Source organism: Dipodomys merriami, unplaced genomic scaffold, assembly GCF_024711535.1.
Source record: "Dipodomys merriami isolate MVZ:Mamm:240054 unplaced genomic scaffold, mDipMer1.0.p SCAF_3575, whole genome shotgun sequence".
Taxonomy (NCBI): domain Eukaryota; kingdom Metazoa; phylum Chordata; class Mammalia; order Rodentia; family Heteromyidae; genus Dipodomys; species Dipodomys merriami.
In genome coordinates, this window is record NW_027205132.1 from 1 (window position 1) to 17,293 (window position 17,293).

The 17,293-nt window shown below is 61.5% G+C and overlaps 2 protein-coding genes across 2 annotated transcripts; both read right to left on the bottom strand.

Moving 5' to 3' along the window:
* Positions 1–61: 61 nt before the first annotated feature.
* LOC138804131 (cytosolic phospholipase A2 beta-like) lies at positions 62–7,300 on the bottom strand (the record flags this gene model as incomplete). Its single annotated transcript, XM_069988409.1, has 17 exons — positions 7,097–7,300; positions 6,931–7,005; positions 6,673–6,806; positions 6,552–6,561; positions 4,806–4,955; positions 4,040–4,112; positions 3,707–3,843; positions 3,466–3,597; positions 3,081–3,121; positions 2,896–2,938; positions 2,575–2,629; positions 2,274–2,404; positions 1,977–2,060; positions 1,768–1,805; positions 1,054–1,189; positions 484–620; positions 62–284 (listed from the first exon to the last, which is right to left on the bottom strand). Coding segments are annotated over exons 1-17 (1,803 nt in total), but the record flags the coding sequence as incomplete, so codon positions are not given.
* A 5,950-nt stretch (positions 7,301–13,250) lies between these two features.
* Positions 13,251–17,288, bottom strand: LOC138804133 (mitogen-activated protein kinase-binding protein 1-like; the record flags this gene model as incomplete). Its single annotated transcript, XM_069988410.1, has 4 exons — positions 13,251–15,303; positions 15,817–15,992; positions 16,379–16,975; positions 17,096–17,288. Coding segments are annotated over 4 exons (1,194 nt in total), but the record flags the coding sequence as incomplete, so codon positions are not given.
* Between the last annotated feature and the right edge of the window lie 5 nt (positions 17,289–17,293).

Consider the following 17,293-nt stretch of genomic DNA (forward strand, 5'->3'; position numbering starts at 1 on the left):
ACACCTGTCCACCAGGCACAGGCCCCATCTCCAGACCCCGGCCTAGCCCCGCTCCCAGTACCTCCTCATGCAGCAGGGCCTCGTTGATGAGAGCCCACAGGTTGGTGAAGCAGGGCGGATGGCCCAGGCGGGCGCGCTCGGCCAGCTCCTGCCGGTACCGCTGCAGCTGGCTGGGGGCCAGCGCACCCAGCTTGCTCTTTGTCACCTGGGCCTTTAGCAACGCGGTGGGCCCTGCCAGGTCCTGCTGAGACCACTCTGGGTCCTCATACAAGTTGGCCAAAGCCCTGGGAAAAGGCAAAGCCGGGGAAGGTGAGGGAGGGTTGTCACAAGTCTTGGCACAGTCCCGCAGGCCCCCTCGAGGCTCCCACGGCATTTTCCAGCCTCTCCACTGCTGAGGCCGATGGCGTCCAAGGTAGATCCTCCCCACCCACTTCTCCCCCAAGCCCCGCAGGCCACCTGTGGGCTCCGGCTCAGCCAGCTCACCAGGTGGAGCCCGAGGCCCCCGTGATGTAGGAGACGCAGTCCAGCAGGCCCAGCTCCCTCAGGCCGGCCAGCTGCCCGTATAAGGAAGTCATCGCCCGGGTGCCGCCGCCAGTAGCCATAATGGCTACCACTGGGACCTGGAGGAGAGGATGGTCGGCATCGGGGTGGGAAAGGCCGCCTTCCAGGAGGAAGCGGCGCGGCGGCGGGAGGCCATTCTCACTGTTGGGCCCCTGAGGTGCACTGAGCTGGGATCAGGGCTCCGGAGAGTGCCTCAGGCGGCCCCGCTGAGGATGGTGCCAGAAACAGCCCCAGAGTGGGCTTCTCCATTACACAGCAGGCCTCATCTCTTCCCAGCCCGAAGGTTCTGGGATCACTTTCAGGAAGCTCAAGGCCGCCTCTTAAGTCTCCCTTCATGCTGGAAACCACTCCCTAGGGAGAAGAGCCCCTAGGAAGCAGAGAAGGCAGGAGGCAGCTACAAGCCTAGATCGGCACCCATGTTCCAGTGTTCGGCCCTGAACCTGCACAAGCCCGGGGGGGAGGGGCACGACCCAGTGCTGCTGAGCCCCAGACCTCGTCCTCATGCAAGTCTCCATCCAGCTGCAGGACCTGCTTCAGGGCCTTGGCCACCCCCTGCTTCCTCCTGCGCAGGAAGGCCTGCTCCTGCGGGCACAGCCCACAGCCCAGCCGCACAGCCAGCTCCCCGGGTCTAGGGCAAAGAGTCCACAAGGCAACTTGGCACCACAGGAAGGGAAGCTGGGGGTCTCCCCGGCCAAGCCTCCGCCCGCTCCTCCAAGTCGCCGCAGCGCGTGGTGTGTGGACCGCAGCGGAGGGAGCGCATGCAGGCCGGGCCGTATGCGCCCTGAAGAGGCACCCAGCTTCCCGGCGTGAGGCCTGCCACCTTTTCTCCCTCCCCCCAACGCCAAGAATGCCAGGGGACGGGAAGGCGGCTGCCAGGCCCGGGAGGGCGGACACGGCTCTTCTGCTGAGGGCCCTCAGAGCCCCCTCCGACCTTGGCTTCCTGCCTTCTCTGCGGCAAACTCTGGCTCTGGGCGGCTCCTCACCGGCTTCTCCAGGTGTTTGCCCTGGGCTGTCCCCACCCCGCCGCAGAGCCACAGGGCCAGAACCCAGCCTGACCCCCGAGCTTCCTCCTGGCCCCATGCTCCACCCACGCAGGGCCAGGTGCAGCAATCACGGCATTCCCGGCAGGGGCTGCCCACTGCCCGTGTCCTGACACCCGCCCCCCACCAGACACCCGACCTGCAGCCCCCCCTGCCAGCCGCTCACCCCTCTTCCTTCTTCAGCTCCACCCTCATCAAGGGTTCCTGGAATCCACAAGCACCTGCATCAAAAGCTGCCCACCACCTGACAGCCCCTTCCACTCAGCCCTGGCCGCCTTCACAGAGCCCCCCCCCCCCGCGCCGGGCCTGCACCCCCATTCCTCACAGGAAGGCCTGGGGCTTCTGTCCAGCTTCCTAGCTCGTGGGGAGCGGTACCTGGGATGTGGGGAAGACGAGCCGCACCGACTGGCAGGAGGGCAGGGCCTGCAGGGGCACCGTCAGCCGCTGCTGGGGGTCATCCTGCGGGGACAAAGCGAGGACACCCAGGAGCTGTCACCTTCTCTTAGCCAGGACTCCACCACTCCCTCGAGCCACCAAGGAAGCCAACCTCACCCCACACTCAGCCCAAGGCTGCCAAGGGGCGTAGCGGGGCACGGGGCACTGGGGAAACCAGGCCAGGCCGGGCCGGGGCGCTGAGGACGGTGAAGTGGCGGCTGGGGAGGGAGGCCCTACCTTCAGGTGGATGCTCAGCTCCGGCTCCCAGCAGGCCGGGCAGTGGAAGCAGAACGAGCCGGTGCCCACACAGGCCTCCTGGGAGCCCTCGCAGGCGCCGGGAAGCACCAGCTGGATCCTGCCCTCTGACTCTGCCAATGGGGCACAGAGTCAGGGACGGGGTCTCCGTCCACTGAGCCCCCGTGACCTGGAAGTGTGACTCAGCCTAGGCAGAGCAGCCCAGGCCCCAGCACCCCTGAACCCACTCCAGCTGCAGGTGCAGGCCATAACTAGAGTGAGGACGTGAGGGTCGGGGACTGACCTTTTGGGGGCCCCATCTGCTCCAGCTGAACATGCAAGCGCGACAGCTCCCGGGCCTGAGAAGTCAAGCGAGCCCTTTAGGCACCAGCCTGTCCCCCTGCAGCCCCTTCCCCGCCCCCTGCCTCCCGCTCCTCAGCCCTTGGCCTGGGCACGCACTGGAGATCCACACCCTCACAAGGTGCCACGAGGCGGCCCCTGCCCGGCTCATCCTCACCCAGGGGGTGGCAGCCCCGGCTTCAGGCCCGGGGAGCAGAGCAAGTGCATGGCACAGAGGAAGCCCCCCGGGGGCCACGGGCACCCCCAAAGAGCTGCTCTCACTCACCACCAGGATGCCATTGCTGGTGAGCGGCTCCACCTCAGCCGGCCTGGAAAGAAGCCCAGTGACCCCTGGCAAGAGCCTCGGTTCTCCCCTGACCCCGCTCTCCTCCTCCGTGGCAAGGGCGTGAGCGGCTGACACTGCCCTTCCCAGGGGCTTGCCACCACCACACGCTGCCCCGGCCAACTCACAGGCTCTGCAGACGAAATTCGACTTCCAGCCGCTCCTGCACCTGGACACAGAGGCCACGGGAGGAAGGATCGGTAGGGTGTGTGCGTGTGTCTGCGCATAGACTCCACCCAGAAGCAGGGAGCGCTGCTGGGGCCACGTGGTTGGGAAGGGCACGGTTGCGCTCTGGGTGCTCTAAAGAAGCTGCCCTTCCTCAGAGGCCAAGAAGGAAGGTTGGGGATGCCTGACTTCAAACTAACTCATGTGTGCATCACCTCTAAAAAGGAAGAAAGGCGGCCGGCCGGGGGCGGGAGAGCCTGGGTGGAGGCGGCTCCCGAGGGGCCAGGCCCCCAGCCGCCAGCGCCGCGCCCCACGGCGGGGATTGGGCCTGCTGCTGAGCAGTCTTACCTGAGAACTCAGCGAGAAGCTCTGGCGCCGGGACTCCCCCATTCGCAGGGTCCCCACATCAAACAGCACAGACAGCAGCGGGTCGTCTTGGGTCAACAGGTCCTGGTCGAAGACCTTCAGTTCCATGATATTCTGGAAAGGACAGCGCGGTCAGCAGGCTTGGGGAGGGAGGGTAGTGGGAAGGTGGGCAGGGCTGGAGGACCAGGGGGCGCGGGGAGAGCGGGGGGGACGGCGGGGCCACCTTGAGCTCGCAGTGGATGCGGAAGTGGAAGCTCTGATTCCAGACGGGGTTCCGGCTGTTCTTCACGGTGCGTGTCTGCAGCCGGTGGCTGGAGGCCGTGGGCAGCCACAGAGTCACGTAGCAGTCAGAGGGGGTGACTGCGGGGAGGGGACAGGCGTCAGGGATGGCCAAATGCCCTTCCCCGTCCAGTCACCCCAAGTGCACTTCCTCCCTGGCCCTGAGACCCGTGTCCACGGGCTAGGCCCCACCCCCACCCTCTGTGCCGACCCTCCTCCAGTCCTCTCCCACTGGCCTGGCCACTCGATCCCTCCCTCCCCGGGCCAGCCCACTCACGCAGGTCCTTGGAAGGCAGCCCGTGGGCCTGCAGGACACGCACGGTGAGCAGGCACGTTCCAGGCACCTTCGCCTGCAGCAGGAGGACATAGGGCAGGTTGGAGGCAGGCGAACGGGCCACCAGGGAAGCCACGGCAGCGCCTCAGGCCTGGCCCTGTACTGAGGTCAGACCCGCTGGGGCGCAGAAGATTGCTGACATGGAGACACGCCATCTCCACACCCCCTGCCCACGGCCCACCCAAGGCCACGGTCCATCTCCCTATCACGCAACCTCCCAAGAATGCTATTGTGATGCACAAGGAAACAAAGGCAGGGAGGAGGGGCCAGGCCCCGCCAGGACTGGCACACAGCAGACTAGCTGCGGCCCCACCCCCACTGGCTCTTCAGGGTGTCCCATTCTCTAAGTCTTTCCTCCCACCCCCCACCCTACACCCCAGCAGGGCACCTGGGGCAGCCCTCGGACCCCTGCCCCACCCCAGCCCCTGACCCAGAACAGCAAGAAGCAGTGGCTTTGCTCAGGGGCCTCAGGAAAGCAGCCAGGGAGCCGCGTTTCCAGGCCCCAGGCCGGGGAGCTGGGCCTGGAGCCCATGGCCAGGGCTCTGCCTCTCCCTGCCGCCGCCGCCAGCCAACAGCCTTCTTGAAGCTCACAGTCCTGGGCTCTGATGCACAGCACCGCACGCGCCCCAGACAGAGCGCCAGGTTCAAAATGGAAGCCTAGAGCCTGGCTGGGGTCTCACCAGAGCCATGAGGCCGAGTCCTCAGGAACAGGGACGATGGGCAGTGCCACGGGCCGGGGACTGTTGGCTTTTAACACAGCGCCGTGATGCCCCAGCTGGCACGGCTCCTCCTCGGCCCCTCCCACTAGCCGCCTCCACCCACAGGAGCCCACACCCACGCCCGTGCCCGTGCCAGACACCTGCTGGGAATGAAGCATCTCAAGCCTGTACTGGGGCCAGACACCCTGCAAAGGTCAGGCCCCCGTGGCCTCCCTGCCGCCTGCCCCGCGAATCCTGTGCGGAGGAGGGGTCTCCAGCGCCGGCTGCAGGGGCTGAGCAGAGGGAAGGCTGAGGAGGGCCTGGCGCAGTCCCCAACAGGAGCCCAGCGCCATGCTGTGGGCTGGGCCTTTCACAACCTCTCCGTGCCTGTATGACAGGAATACCCGGTCCTGACGGGAGCCCTGAGCAATCGGGGATGAGTACCCCAGGCCCCATCGTAACCTGGCCAGGGAGTGGCCCCGCCACATAAAACAGTCCTTCAAAGCCGCCTCTGTGCTGCGCCACCCTTGGAGCTGGGGGGCCGGGGGTGGGGCCTGGGGCTGGGCACTCAGGGCCGGGGGCTCTTCCTGCTCTTGGGAAGGGTGGGGAAGGAGCCTGTGCGTGAGGACCAGAGTCTTCTTTAGTGGGAGGCTGGGAGGGGCGGGGCTTCTGTCACTTCCCACCTAGGTTATCTCCAGTGCACCAGACCCCATCAGCTGCCCTGGATCTGGGGGAGAAAATAAACCAAGCTGGGGCAAAGCTCTAGACGCCATCAGTGGCCCTGAGCCACTGAGGTCCAGCCGGGCAGTTCCAAAACTGAGGTCAGCCTGCTTGCCCCAGGGTTTGGACAGATGAGTCCTCAGGCCTGGAAGCGGCTCACACCCCCAAGTTACAGTCACCCTGAAATTTTTGCCTGAACCTTCAAGCCCTCACCAGGCTGAGGAGAGCAACTGCGACAGGGAGCGTCAGGACAAATAAACATGGCTAGCTTTATTGACCGCCTCCTCTGTGCCGGCTGCGCCCCTCCCCACAGTGCCCTGCGAGGCCTCTGATGCGGGGGACACGGAGGCAGACAGGCAGTGACTCAGCCCGGGTCACGGCACGGTGAGGTGCTGCTCTGCCTGCTTCCCACTCCTGACCCGGGTGGCACCTTCCCAGACACCTCACCCATATCTGCCTGGCATTTCCTGGTCTTCCTGACCACATCTCCAGACTCTCCAAGGAGCTGGGCCCTAGTGGCTCACGCCTGTAATCGTAGATACTCAGGAGGCTGAGATCTGAGGATTGTGGTTCAAAGCCAGCCCAGGCATGAAAGTCCATGAAACTCTTATCTCCAATGAACCACTAGAAAATGGAAAGTGGTGCTATGGCTCAAGTGGTAGAGCACTCGCCTTGAGCTGAAGAGCTGAGGGACAGCGCCCAGGTCCAGAGCTCAAACCCCACGACTGACCAAAAGAAAAAGAAAGACTCCAAGGCTGATTTCAATCCAGGCTGGACACGGCATCAGCCAGCACACACTCCAGGCCCGGGCTGGATGGCATCAGCCAGCACACACTCCAAGCCCGGGCCAGACGCGGCATCAGCCAGCACACACTCCAAGCCCGGGCTGTCTCTAAAGTGGACCGGCCCTGGGGGGCTGGAGCCCCCGGCCAGCGGTCCTGGCAGTGCTCACCAGGCTCCATCAGTTGATCCAGCAGCCACGGTGAGAGCCCAGCGGCTGGAAGTAACGATGTTCCAGGTCATATTCCACATCGTACCAGAAATTCACTGTGAGAAGAAGAGGGACGTGAATGTGACACGATGGTCCCTCTTCTAAGCCAAGACCAACCAGCCCACATCAGGGGCACAGCCTGCCCCTGGCGGCCAGCCGCCCCTCACCCGCAGTGCAGCCTGGGACTGCCGGGCATGGTGGAACCGCAGAGCCGGCAGGTGCGGTGCTGGGCCCGCGCCTGACTGTAACCGGGGTACCGGGTCAGGTCTGGAGCCAGGGGGTCCAGAGGGATCCAGGGCACCTGGGGCACAGCCGGTGGAGATCACGGGACATCTCAGAGCTGAGCACCACCTCCCCAGACCGTCTGTGCCGATTCCTCACTGTGTGGTTCTGCTGCCCTCCCCCATCCCAGGCAGGGGACACACCTTCTCCATGGCTTCTTCATCCACTATCTTAAAGGCGCCTTCTTCCATGAGCTGGTAGGTGGCCTGTGTGTGCAGCTGTGAAGCGGGAGGGGGAAGGTGTGGGGGGGGCTTAGGGCTTTGCCAGCCCATGCCAGCCAGTCCACATGTCCCATGGGTGCGTCCTGACCCTGCCCCCACTCTGCCTCAGGCCAGCCAGAGCCCCACCGCCCGCCCTCTGCCCTCCACCTGCTCCTCCCGTACGGGATGAAGGGCCCGTCGCTGGGGGGTGCAACAGGAAGTGCTTCTCCCCGGAGACCACGCAGTACAGCTTCTCATAGTGGTTCCCGTGCACTGCCAACCAGGAGAGCTGGAGTGCAGGCCTGAGCGCCATGCGCAGCCCCCCCCCCGCCTGCCAACATGGCGCGTTGGCACAGGAAGCGTGCAGGAGGGGTCAGCAGGCTGGAGGGGACACTGAGCACACGGGTGGGCTTCACTGGGACAGGATGCCAGCCAGGCCTCAGCCTCCACCATGAGAGGTGAACTGCAGAGCTGCCCTAGTGAGTGCGCTTCTCAAGACTGGAACACGTGCGCGCGCGCGCGCGCGCACACACACACACACACACACACACACACACACACACACACACACACACACACACACACACACACACACACACACACACACACACACACACACACACACACACACACACACACACACACACACACACACACACACACACACACACACACACACACACACACCCCTCGCCCCCCAACACCAGGGGAAACCCCTCAGCTACTAGGAGAGGACACCCCCATGGTGGCCAGGGCTGGAATGCCAGGCCATCTGAGGGAGGGAGCCAGCCCTACCCAGGTTCAAGTCCCACTTCCCCCCTGCCCCCCCCAGCTCGCCACACCCACGCCATGTCACACAGCACAGCGGCATCCCGAGCCAGAAGTTCACAGCGTGGGGCACCAGACCCGCACCACCTGCACACAGAGAGGCTGGAAAAGCCCTGAATGCGAGGACTCGGGGAGGACGGGGAGGATGGAGAGGACTCGGGGAGGACAGGGAGGACTCGGGGGAGGGCAAAGAGGACTTGGGGAGGACAGGGAGGATGAAGAGGCCTCGAGGGTGCGGGGCCCGGCCCTCCAGCCCGACCGGCACGCAGCCCAGGGCCAGCGGCGCTCAGTGCGCATCATGAAGCCGTGCCCGTGCACGGGAGCCGCCCGGGTCACAGCCACACTCACCTCCGTGGAGCCCACGGCCGCCCGGCTCGGCACTGCCCCAGCCCAGGGGCCGCCCCTCCCTCGAGCAGGGGAGGGGTCACCTGTGGAGCACTGGCCAGGTTGGGGTGCCGCCAGTCCGGGTAGAAGCCCAGGGGCGTGGGGGCTCAGCCGGCGGGGGCCTGGCACGGGGCGCGCTGAGGCTGTGGAGGGCAGAAGCACGGGGCTGAGGGAGGCGCCCCGTGTCTGCCCCGAAAGGCCACACCGGCAGCGCTCCCCAGGCAAGGCGTGCGGTGCACACGAGGAGGGCACGCAGAGCGTGAAACTCACACGCACGGACACACACACACACAAGCAGGAGGGGCAGAGTTTATGATGGAGCCAAGGGCAGCGACCCTCCATCACCAGATCCTCTGTGGGGCCAGGTCCGCGTCCCACACAGCGCGCCTGCCGCTGCCCCACTCCCAGCAACCATCAGACTCAGAACAAGCTGGCCCAAGGCACCCAGGCCAGGGCCTCGGCTGGGCAAGGCTCTGAGAGGCCCCTCCCAAACTGATAACTCACTGAGCACCTGGATGGACCCAGCACCTGACCTAGCCAGTGGGGACATCAGAAGACGGTCTAATCATCTCAAGAAGCCCACAGAGCCGGGTGCCGGTGGCTACTCAGGAGGCTGAGCTCGGAGGATCGCAGTTCAAAGCCAGCCCAGGCAGGAAAGTCCATGAGACTCTTATTCCCAATTAACTGGGATGCAGATGTGCTGTGGATGTGGCTGGAGTGGTAGAGCTCTAATCTTCCTATGGCCTGGCTGGAAGACAAACTACCAGATGACTGCACTGGAGGAGAGGCCAGGGCTCAACTATTTGAGGCTCCCCAAACAGCACCACCATCTACCTAAGATGGTACCCAGGACCACTGTGGACAACTGGGCAAAAAGCTTACTGTGGTTCCCATGTCCTGTGCGCATGTGCGTGTATGTATGGCCTGGAGGCTGACCTCAGGGCTCTGCACTTGCTAGGTAAGCACTCTACCACTTGAGATATATCTCTATCCTTTTTATGCTGGTCCTGGGGTTTGAACTCATGGCCTGGGCATTACCCCTGAGCTTCTTTTGCTCAAGTCTAGCACTCTACTACTTGAGCCACAGCGCCACTTCTGATTTTTGAGTAGTTAATTGGAGATAAGAGTCTCATGGGGACTTTTCTGCCTCAGCTGGCTTCAATCACAATCCTCAGATCTCAGCCTCCTAAGCAGCTAGGATTACAGGCATGAGTCACCAGTGGCTGGGTTTCAAATAGGGTCTTGCTTTTTGCCTGGGCCAATATAAACCGTGATCAGCTTATTTATACTTCCCATGTGGCTGACAGGACCTTTCTACTGGTTGGGATGGGGTCTTCCAAACTTTTCGTAGGGTTTGGCCTTGAACTATTGGCCTCCTGAATAGCTAGGATTGTAGAGTTGAGCCACTGTGCCTGGCTGAGATCTCTTCTTTTTGACTTAGCCCTCCTCTTCACTCCTGTCATTCTATTGGCTACCTCTTTTTCCTGTTGATTTCACAACCCTCCTCTCCTTTCCTTTTCCTGCTTTGGCTCCTCATATTGATGAGGCTTCCTTCCCTGACCATCCTTGTTTAACCTCTAGGCTGCCTACCACCAGCCCATATGCCCCTCCCCTACGGATTGCATTATCTAAATCACTAATTAGGGCATGTCTGTTTTCCTGTCACCGTGGATCACAGAGGGACTCTAGGAAGGAGGCAGCACCAACCCTTGGGACCACCACATTTAAGCTTTCACAACCGAACTCTCCACTTACACAGAGCAGCCTTCACAGATTGAGCACAGATGTGTAAGTCACAGGGAAAGATCACAAAGTTCAGGAACAAACAACTTGCCACCTCAAAAAACAACACAGAGCCAGGTACTGGTAGCTCACACCTGTAATCCTAGCTACTCAGGAGGCTGAGATCTGAGGAACGAGGTTCAAAGCCAGCCCGGGCAGGGACATCTGTGCGACTCTTATCTCCAATTAACCACCAGAAAACCAGAAGTGGCGCTGTGGCTCAAGTGGTAGAGCACTTGCCTTGAGCTGAATGGCTGAGGGACAACGCCCAGGCCCAGAGTTCAAGCCCCATGACTGACCAAAAAAAAAAAAGTAAAAAAAAAAAAAAGAAGCCTTGTACTCATAACCTGACATGGAATTGTGACCCCTCTGTCCAATGCCATCATCACCACCACCACCACCACCACCACCAAGTCAGAGACGTTTATCTTGTTCACGAATGCATCCCTAATAAGAGTACCCAGCACACAGTAATTGCTCAGGAAATGTGTAACAGGGGAAGGAAGTTCCCAGCCCAGGCTGCATGGTTACGGCCATGCAGGAACTGGGTTTTCTGGCTCAGCTCCACCCAACCTGCGCCATGTAGCCTCACCGGGCCACACCCCTGGCGGGCACCCCTTACAGAATACAGGGCAGCACTCAAGCCACGCCATCATCAGGCCCAACTGACCTGACAGGCCCAGTCTGCTCCTGCTATACCCTCCACTCGGGCAGGGCTCCGGGCCGTGGGGCTTCGCTTCACTACTTTCATCTCAAAGTCCCACCCTACCAGCAGTTACTGCCACGTGCCGCAAGCGATCGGCACGTGCACTTTCACCTCTGAGGTCACGAGCTCTCTCACGGCCTCTTCTCCAAATGGGTCATCCTTACTATCTGTGCAGGAGCATGTGTCTTTAAATCAGAAATCCAAACCAAGTGGAAGCCCCGGTGGCCAAGGGAAAACTGAAAAGAGGGAGGAAATGTCAGTCCCTCCAGGCAGTGGTCTGATCATCATTACTGGTTTTCGGGCTGGGGACTGACCCCAGGGCTCCATGCATATTAGGCAAGTTATACTCAACCAATAGGCTTCGCCCCCAGCCATGAAGTTTACCTAGGAAAGGTGGAAATCGCCTTCCTCTTAGGATTTTTTTTTCTGCAATCCTATCAGTTTCACTTGCTCACCATTTCCTTGGGAGACTGGCTATTTTCCTTAACTGGGGCTTCAAAGTGAGAATTTCCAAAGAGATCCAAACAATTTCTTCAACCCAATGATTCTTCGGCTAAGACTTGGACAAGAAAACTCACGAGTGTTCCCGGCAGCCTGGTACCGTCCCTGCTCCCCCAACGCAGCAGGCGCTGCTGGGTCTACACTTAGTTTTAATTTTGGGGGTCTGAGCTCAGAGCATTCATGATTGCTAGGCAAGAGCCAGGCCTCTGCTTAGATTTGTTGTTTTTGCTGATCCTGGGTTTGAACTCAGGACCTGGGTGCTGTCCCTGAGGGTCCGTGCTCAACGCTAGCGCTTTGCCACTTAAGCCACAGCACCACTTCCGGCTTTCTTTGAGTGGCTTATTGGAGATGAGGCTCACTGACGTTTCTTCCCAGGCTGGCTTCTGCAATCCTCAGAGCCCAGCCTCCTGAGTAGCTTGGATTACAGGTGTGAGCCGCTTGGATTACAGGTGTGAGCCACCAGCGGCCGACTTTGTATTACAAAGAGGTGCTTAAAAATTATTGGCTAAAGCTGGGAGCCCTTGGCTCACACTTGTAATCCTAGCTCCCTTTAGGAGACTGAGATCTGTGGATCACAGTTTAAAGCCAGCCCAGGCAGGAAAGTTCATGAGATTCTTATCTCTAACAAATCCAAAAGCAGAGCTGGCACATAGAGACCACGCGCGCACGCACACACACACAGCTGAAAACGTGATTGGAAATGCTTAATGCCTGGAAACACTGGGCAGATTAAAAGTAAATGAAAAACACTGTGCTAGAGATACATGGAATGACCTCCGAAAGAGAGGTCCTTGCATAAGAAAGAGACTGTAAGGGGGAAACTCGGGAAAGTGAATGAAGGGGTGGCATTTTCCAAAACAAGAAGTGTACTCATTACCTGACTTGTAGCTCCTCTGTACACCACCTTTAACAATAAAACTATATATGACAAAGGGGTGAAGAGTCCTGTGGCACAGAAACAAATGGAGTCTTTTTGGGAAAATTCCAAGGGGGGCCGGGGTGGGAGGGAAGCTTATTTATTTATATTAGATACAGGAGGTCAGCGTTGCAGGTCAAGGGTTAAATGAAACGTCCGGGCACGGAGGTGGATGTCTTAATGCTAGCACCTGGGGAAGCTGAATCAGCCTGCACTACACAGGGAGACCCAGGCCGGGGCCGTGCTCCCGCCGGTCACCCGGCTACTCGGGATCGCGGTGCAGCAAAGTCTGTGGGTCTCTTCTCTGCAATGAACCCCCCGAAAGTGGTGCTGAGCTGAGGCGCTGAGGGCCGGCGCCAGGCCCGGAGTTCAAGCCCCGCGACCGACCGAAAAACATCTGAACGCCAAAATCCCTACACCGGGGACGGGGGGCGGGGGGGAGTGAGAACGGGAGCCAGAAACGGGGGGAGACAAACCCAGCCGGGCAGCGGGGCCCGGGGCAGCTCAACTGCTCCCAATCCTCCCGCCGGTCCTGCACCCCGGGCCTCCCCGGACACTCCTCCCGCCGGTCCTGCACCCCGGGCCTCCCCGGGCACTCCTCCCGCCGGTCCTCCACCCCGGCCACCCCCCCCCCGGCCCTCCCGCGGGGTGCGGACTCCACCCCGGCCCCCCCCGGGGGACGGCACCATGACCACCTGGCCCGGGAGCCAGGTTGAGCCGGCCCCAGAGCAGCCGAGCGCAGTCACCAACCGCTCACTCGGGCCCGGGCCCGGGCCTGGCCCCGGCCAGGACGCCGCAGCCTCAGCGCGAGCAAGCTCAAACTCTGACGCCGCAACGTACCGCGTCCAGGGCCGCCTCCGCCATGACGCCGCTCACCGGGACCCACCCCGGAACCCTGGCCCGCCCGCCCTTTACCACCCCGGTCCCGCCTGCCCCAGAGCCACGCCTCCCGCGGCCCCGCCCCACCCACTCCAGAGCCACGCCTCCCGCGGCCCCGCCCCACCCACTCCAGAGCCACGCCTCCTGTGGCCCCGCCCCACCCACTCCAGAGCCACGCCTCCTGTGGCCCCGCCCCACCTCCCTCCCCGCGCGTCAGGTCTCCCACCACCCCAAGACCCACACGACTCGCCAGCCGGCTAGCGGGCATCCAGGTAACAAATGATTTATTGGCGAGTCCATACATCAGTACGAACAGGCATGTTAAAAAGCCCCCGCCCGTGCAGCGGGAGGAGACGCCGCCGCCGCCGCGGCGGGACCACGTACAAAAGTTATAAATAAGGGGCGTGCGGACAGGGACGGCGACGCCGGCGGCCTGACATGCAGAAGGGAGGGGGGGGCGGGGGCGGGGGGGCGCCAGGCACAAGGCCTCCCTCCCCGCAGGGGCCGCGAGCCCGGCGGCGCGGGCAAGGCGGCGGAGCCCTGTGAGCTGCAGCTGGCGCGGGCTGTTGACCCTCTCGCCGGCAGGGCTGCCAGGGGCCCACCTCCAGCCCCTGGAGGTTCTTGGGGCCAGAGGTGAGTTTGGCCAAGCAGATGATGAGAGGTGTGAGTGTGCTTTTGGTTCGCTTCAGGCACTCAGGCTAAAGCAACAACTCTCTAGCCTCTGTCCACGGGCCTGGAGCCTCTGGGCGGCCTCTGGGGCCCTGCCTGGCTTGGCACAGAGACACATGGGTTACCCCAACTTTGCTCCTCACTACTTAGTCCTGTCCTATGCCTACTATGCGTCCTCCTTCCCTAACTGCCCTTTCAACTCTATAATCAAATCCCCTTACCACTGCCACTTACCTGTCCACCTACCACCTTCCAGTGTCTCTCTTGGCTCCTGTATCTCCCTCTCAGCCTCCACCATCTACAGCACCCTTGGGCACCCAGATCTGCCTTGCAAGAGGTTCCTTCTACCTGCAACAGGTGTCCCATGGGCCATCTCCTATCAGTTAGAATCCAGAATTTGGGTTTAATGTGCTCCACTCCTTTTTATGGTCCTCATACAAGTTCCAGGGTGGGGAGGCTGAGGCAGAATAGGAGAGGAAATCAGGCACCCATCAGCCAGCCACTACTCTAGTATTGATTTCACTGGTGGCCAAAGTCCTCCGAAGGTAGGCAGGCGTCCTGCAAACCAAGGGAAATTCCAACACAGGCTTCTTTCTGTGTGTGGATCGGGATACAGGGACAAGGTGGGGTCCTTTGGGCTTCAGCAGCTTACAGGAGACCAACACTGGAGGATGGGAAGCCTGAGGAGCTCAGGAAAGGAGGCCAGGGGTTCATGTTTGCCCAGCAGGGGGCTTTGCTGTCCTGCAGCAATGCCCCACAGCTGGCCCTACAGGGGCTGGCCAGAACGGAAAGGGGGCTGCTGGGGAAGCAACAATGCTAGGGTGCTCTTGGGGTGGGGGGAGTGGGAATGGAATGTGAAGGCTCAGGTCTTGATGCCAACTCGAGTCGCCTGACTGCTGGAGATGCCAGTGAAGACTAGGCAGCTCTGCTTTTCTGCACTATCCGGAATTGGGGGTAGCTAGGAGGCTGCAGCTGGTGTGGGAGAAGAAGAAGTAGAGGTGGAGGTCCACAGATGGGCGCTAAATACCACAGCACCTGTCACCTCTACCCATTAAAGTACCCTGTGTATGCTCCACCCCAGGGAGCTGATCCCTGAAGTAACTTCAAATGGCTTCTAAGAAAGGGCCAGCCTGTCCGGTGTCCTCCACATGAGGCAGGCTGCCCTTCTACCCCTCACAGCACCAAGATGACAAAGACCCAAGACCAACCCCTGCGGAGCCCCGGGATAGGCTTCGAAGGCAGGGGTTCCAAGGAAGCGAGGCAACAGTCAGGGAAATAAATTAATAAATACAGGGGCCCCATAAGGAGCAGCCAGGAAAGCTGCCTCCCCTCTGAGCACTGACCCCTGCTCTCCACTCCAAGCATCCTTGCAGGTTTTGAGGAGTGGAAGAGGGATAGGGGAGCATTTGCTTGGGCTTGGAGCTCAGAGTCTGCGTTCCATGCGTCGCTCCACTGCCCGAAGCAACAGCTCTGAGTATTGTTCTAGCAGGGCCTGCGTCTGCTCAGCTCCCACGGCGCCAGGGCTCCCGCCTGGGCTAGACAGGGCTGCCCCAGCCAGGGCCTCTAGCTCCTGCCTCACGGAGGAGAAGGTGTCTCTCAAGAGTCGAATGATGTGACTTTGCTCTGCTGAGGGCGTCTTACAGCTGGCCACCTGCAATGAGACCACCAGACGGGAAGTAGAGGAACAGCAGTGGAGGGGCCTGTCAGTGACTACATAGGGAAAGGAGGGGCTCTATCTGGGTCAAAGTCCGGGCTAAGAATCCATAAGTAATAATCAGGAGATAGGGGACACAGAGTCTGACTGGCAACCCGGAGGAGCCCTTCAGACTACAGGGATGTCTGTCCTGTTAGCTACTCCTCTTGACAATGCTTGTCAAGGGGCTTGAACTGTGGGCTTGGGCCCTGTCCCTAAGCAATTCAGCTCAAGGCGAGTGCTCTACCACTTGAGCCACAGTGCCATTTCCGGCTTTCTGGTGGTTAATTGGAGATAAGTCTCACAGCCTTTCCTTGCCTGGGGTTGGCTTTGAACAGTGATCCTCAGATCTCAGCCTCCTGAGTAGCTAGGATTACAGGCGTGAGCCACCAGTGCCTGGCTTGACACTTGACGTTGAAGCACCTAATAAATGACAGGCTCTTTTCCTGCTGTCTGCTGCCCAGCACTCACCAAGTGGTAGAGCTGTACTGCTTGGCACACACTCCCACGGAGCTCTGCCACAAGCTGCTCACACTGCTCCAGGCTCACAGCTGGCTCCAGGCTCACAGCTGGCTCCAGGCTCACAGCTGGCTCCAGGCTCACAGCTGGCTCCAGGCTCACAGCTGGCTCCAGGCTCACAGCTGGCTCTGAGAGGGACAGACACTGCTCAGGGAGGATCGGCAAGCTGGCCGACCAGGGGCTCTAAGAGCAGGAAAGGCCTACCCCTCAGCACTGTCCTCCCCCACCTGCACTCTGGCCCCGCCCCTCCTTCCCCTTCCCCACCAGCACATACAACGAAGGCTGAGAAGGCCAGCCCGAGTCCAGAGGGCACTGACAGGCTAAGAGGGTTCCCAGGAGGCCACGAAGGTGGGCAGGAGTGTCTTGCTGTCAGGGATATGACTTATGGACCAAGACAGGAGCAGACAGGACAAAAAACGCCAAAGGCTGGACGCACGGAAATGGGATGGAGAGAGAAAGCAGCCAACAGAGACGGAGAAGATGGGGCAGATGAGGACCGGGGAGCTGTGCACACCTGAGTCCTGGCTCAGGGCTGCCCCTGGCCTGGTGCTTTCCATGGGGTTGCGAGTCTTCTCAGGGGTGGGGGGCGGCAAGTTCCTGGGGCCTCGGAGGAGGCTGCTGGCCGGCAGGTGCTGGGCACGGGGACTGTTGGGCCCAGGAAGAGCCTGGTGCTCTGTCCTAGGCTTGGGAGGGGCACCCTCCCCCAAACACGCCAGCCGCTCAGATATACTGTGAGCCTTTGCCAGGTCCACTGAAGTGCCAGGCTGTTCTGCCTCTCCAGGGGCCTGCCCCTTGGTTACAGGTGAAAATGCGGCCAGGCTAGGTCGGTTGGGCAGTGGTTTGGGGATGTCCAAGACTAGGTGTGCCCGGCTGGGCAGGGCCAGCTTGCTGAAGGGTGAGGCTCGGCTGGCGGCAGGAGCTTGAGGGTCAGCTGCCTGGTTCAGGTTCTCTCCAACAGAAATGCTGCGGGCTATCTTGGCCACAGAGCTGGTGGTGGGGTTCCGGTAGGAACGGGGCCGTGATGGTTGGTGATCAGCATGGGGCAGGGAGCCCAGGCCTTCCCGAGCCTCTATCTCCCCTGAGTGCAACGGGCCTGAAGAAGGCTCCTCATCTGCAGAAGAGATGGAGCTACTGCAGGCACGGTGACGCACCAGCGCCACAACCGGCCCGCCCTCCTCCAGCATGCCCTTCTATTCCCCAGGCTCCGGAGTGGAGCCCCCCATTTCCTCACCCTGTGGTGCCAGGCTGTGTGCCGACTGGGCCCTCTGGGGTCCAGCTAAGGGGCTGGCTGTGGGCCCTGTCTTGGAGGCCCAGCTGCTGTCCGGGCTGTTACGGCGGCGTGGCAGCAGCACGGGGACGGCTTGCTGGGGTCTGGGGCGGCCAGGGGGAGCCTCCACTTCTGGGGGTGCTCCTGGAGGGTTAGCCCCAC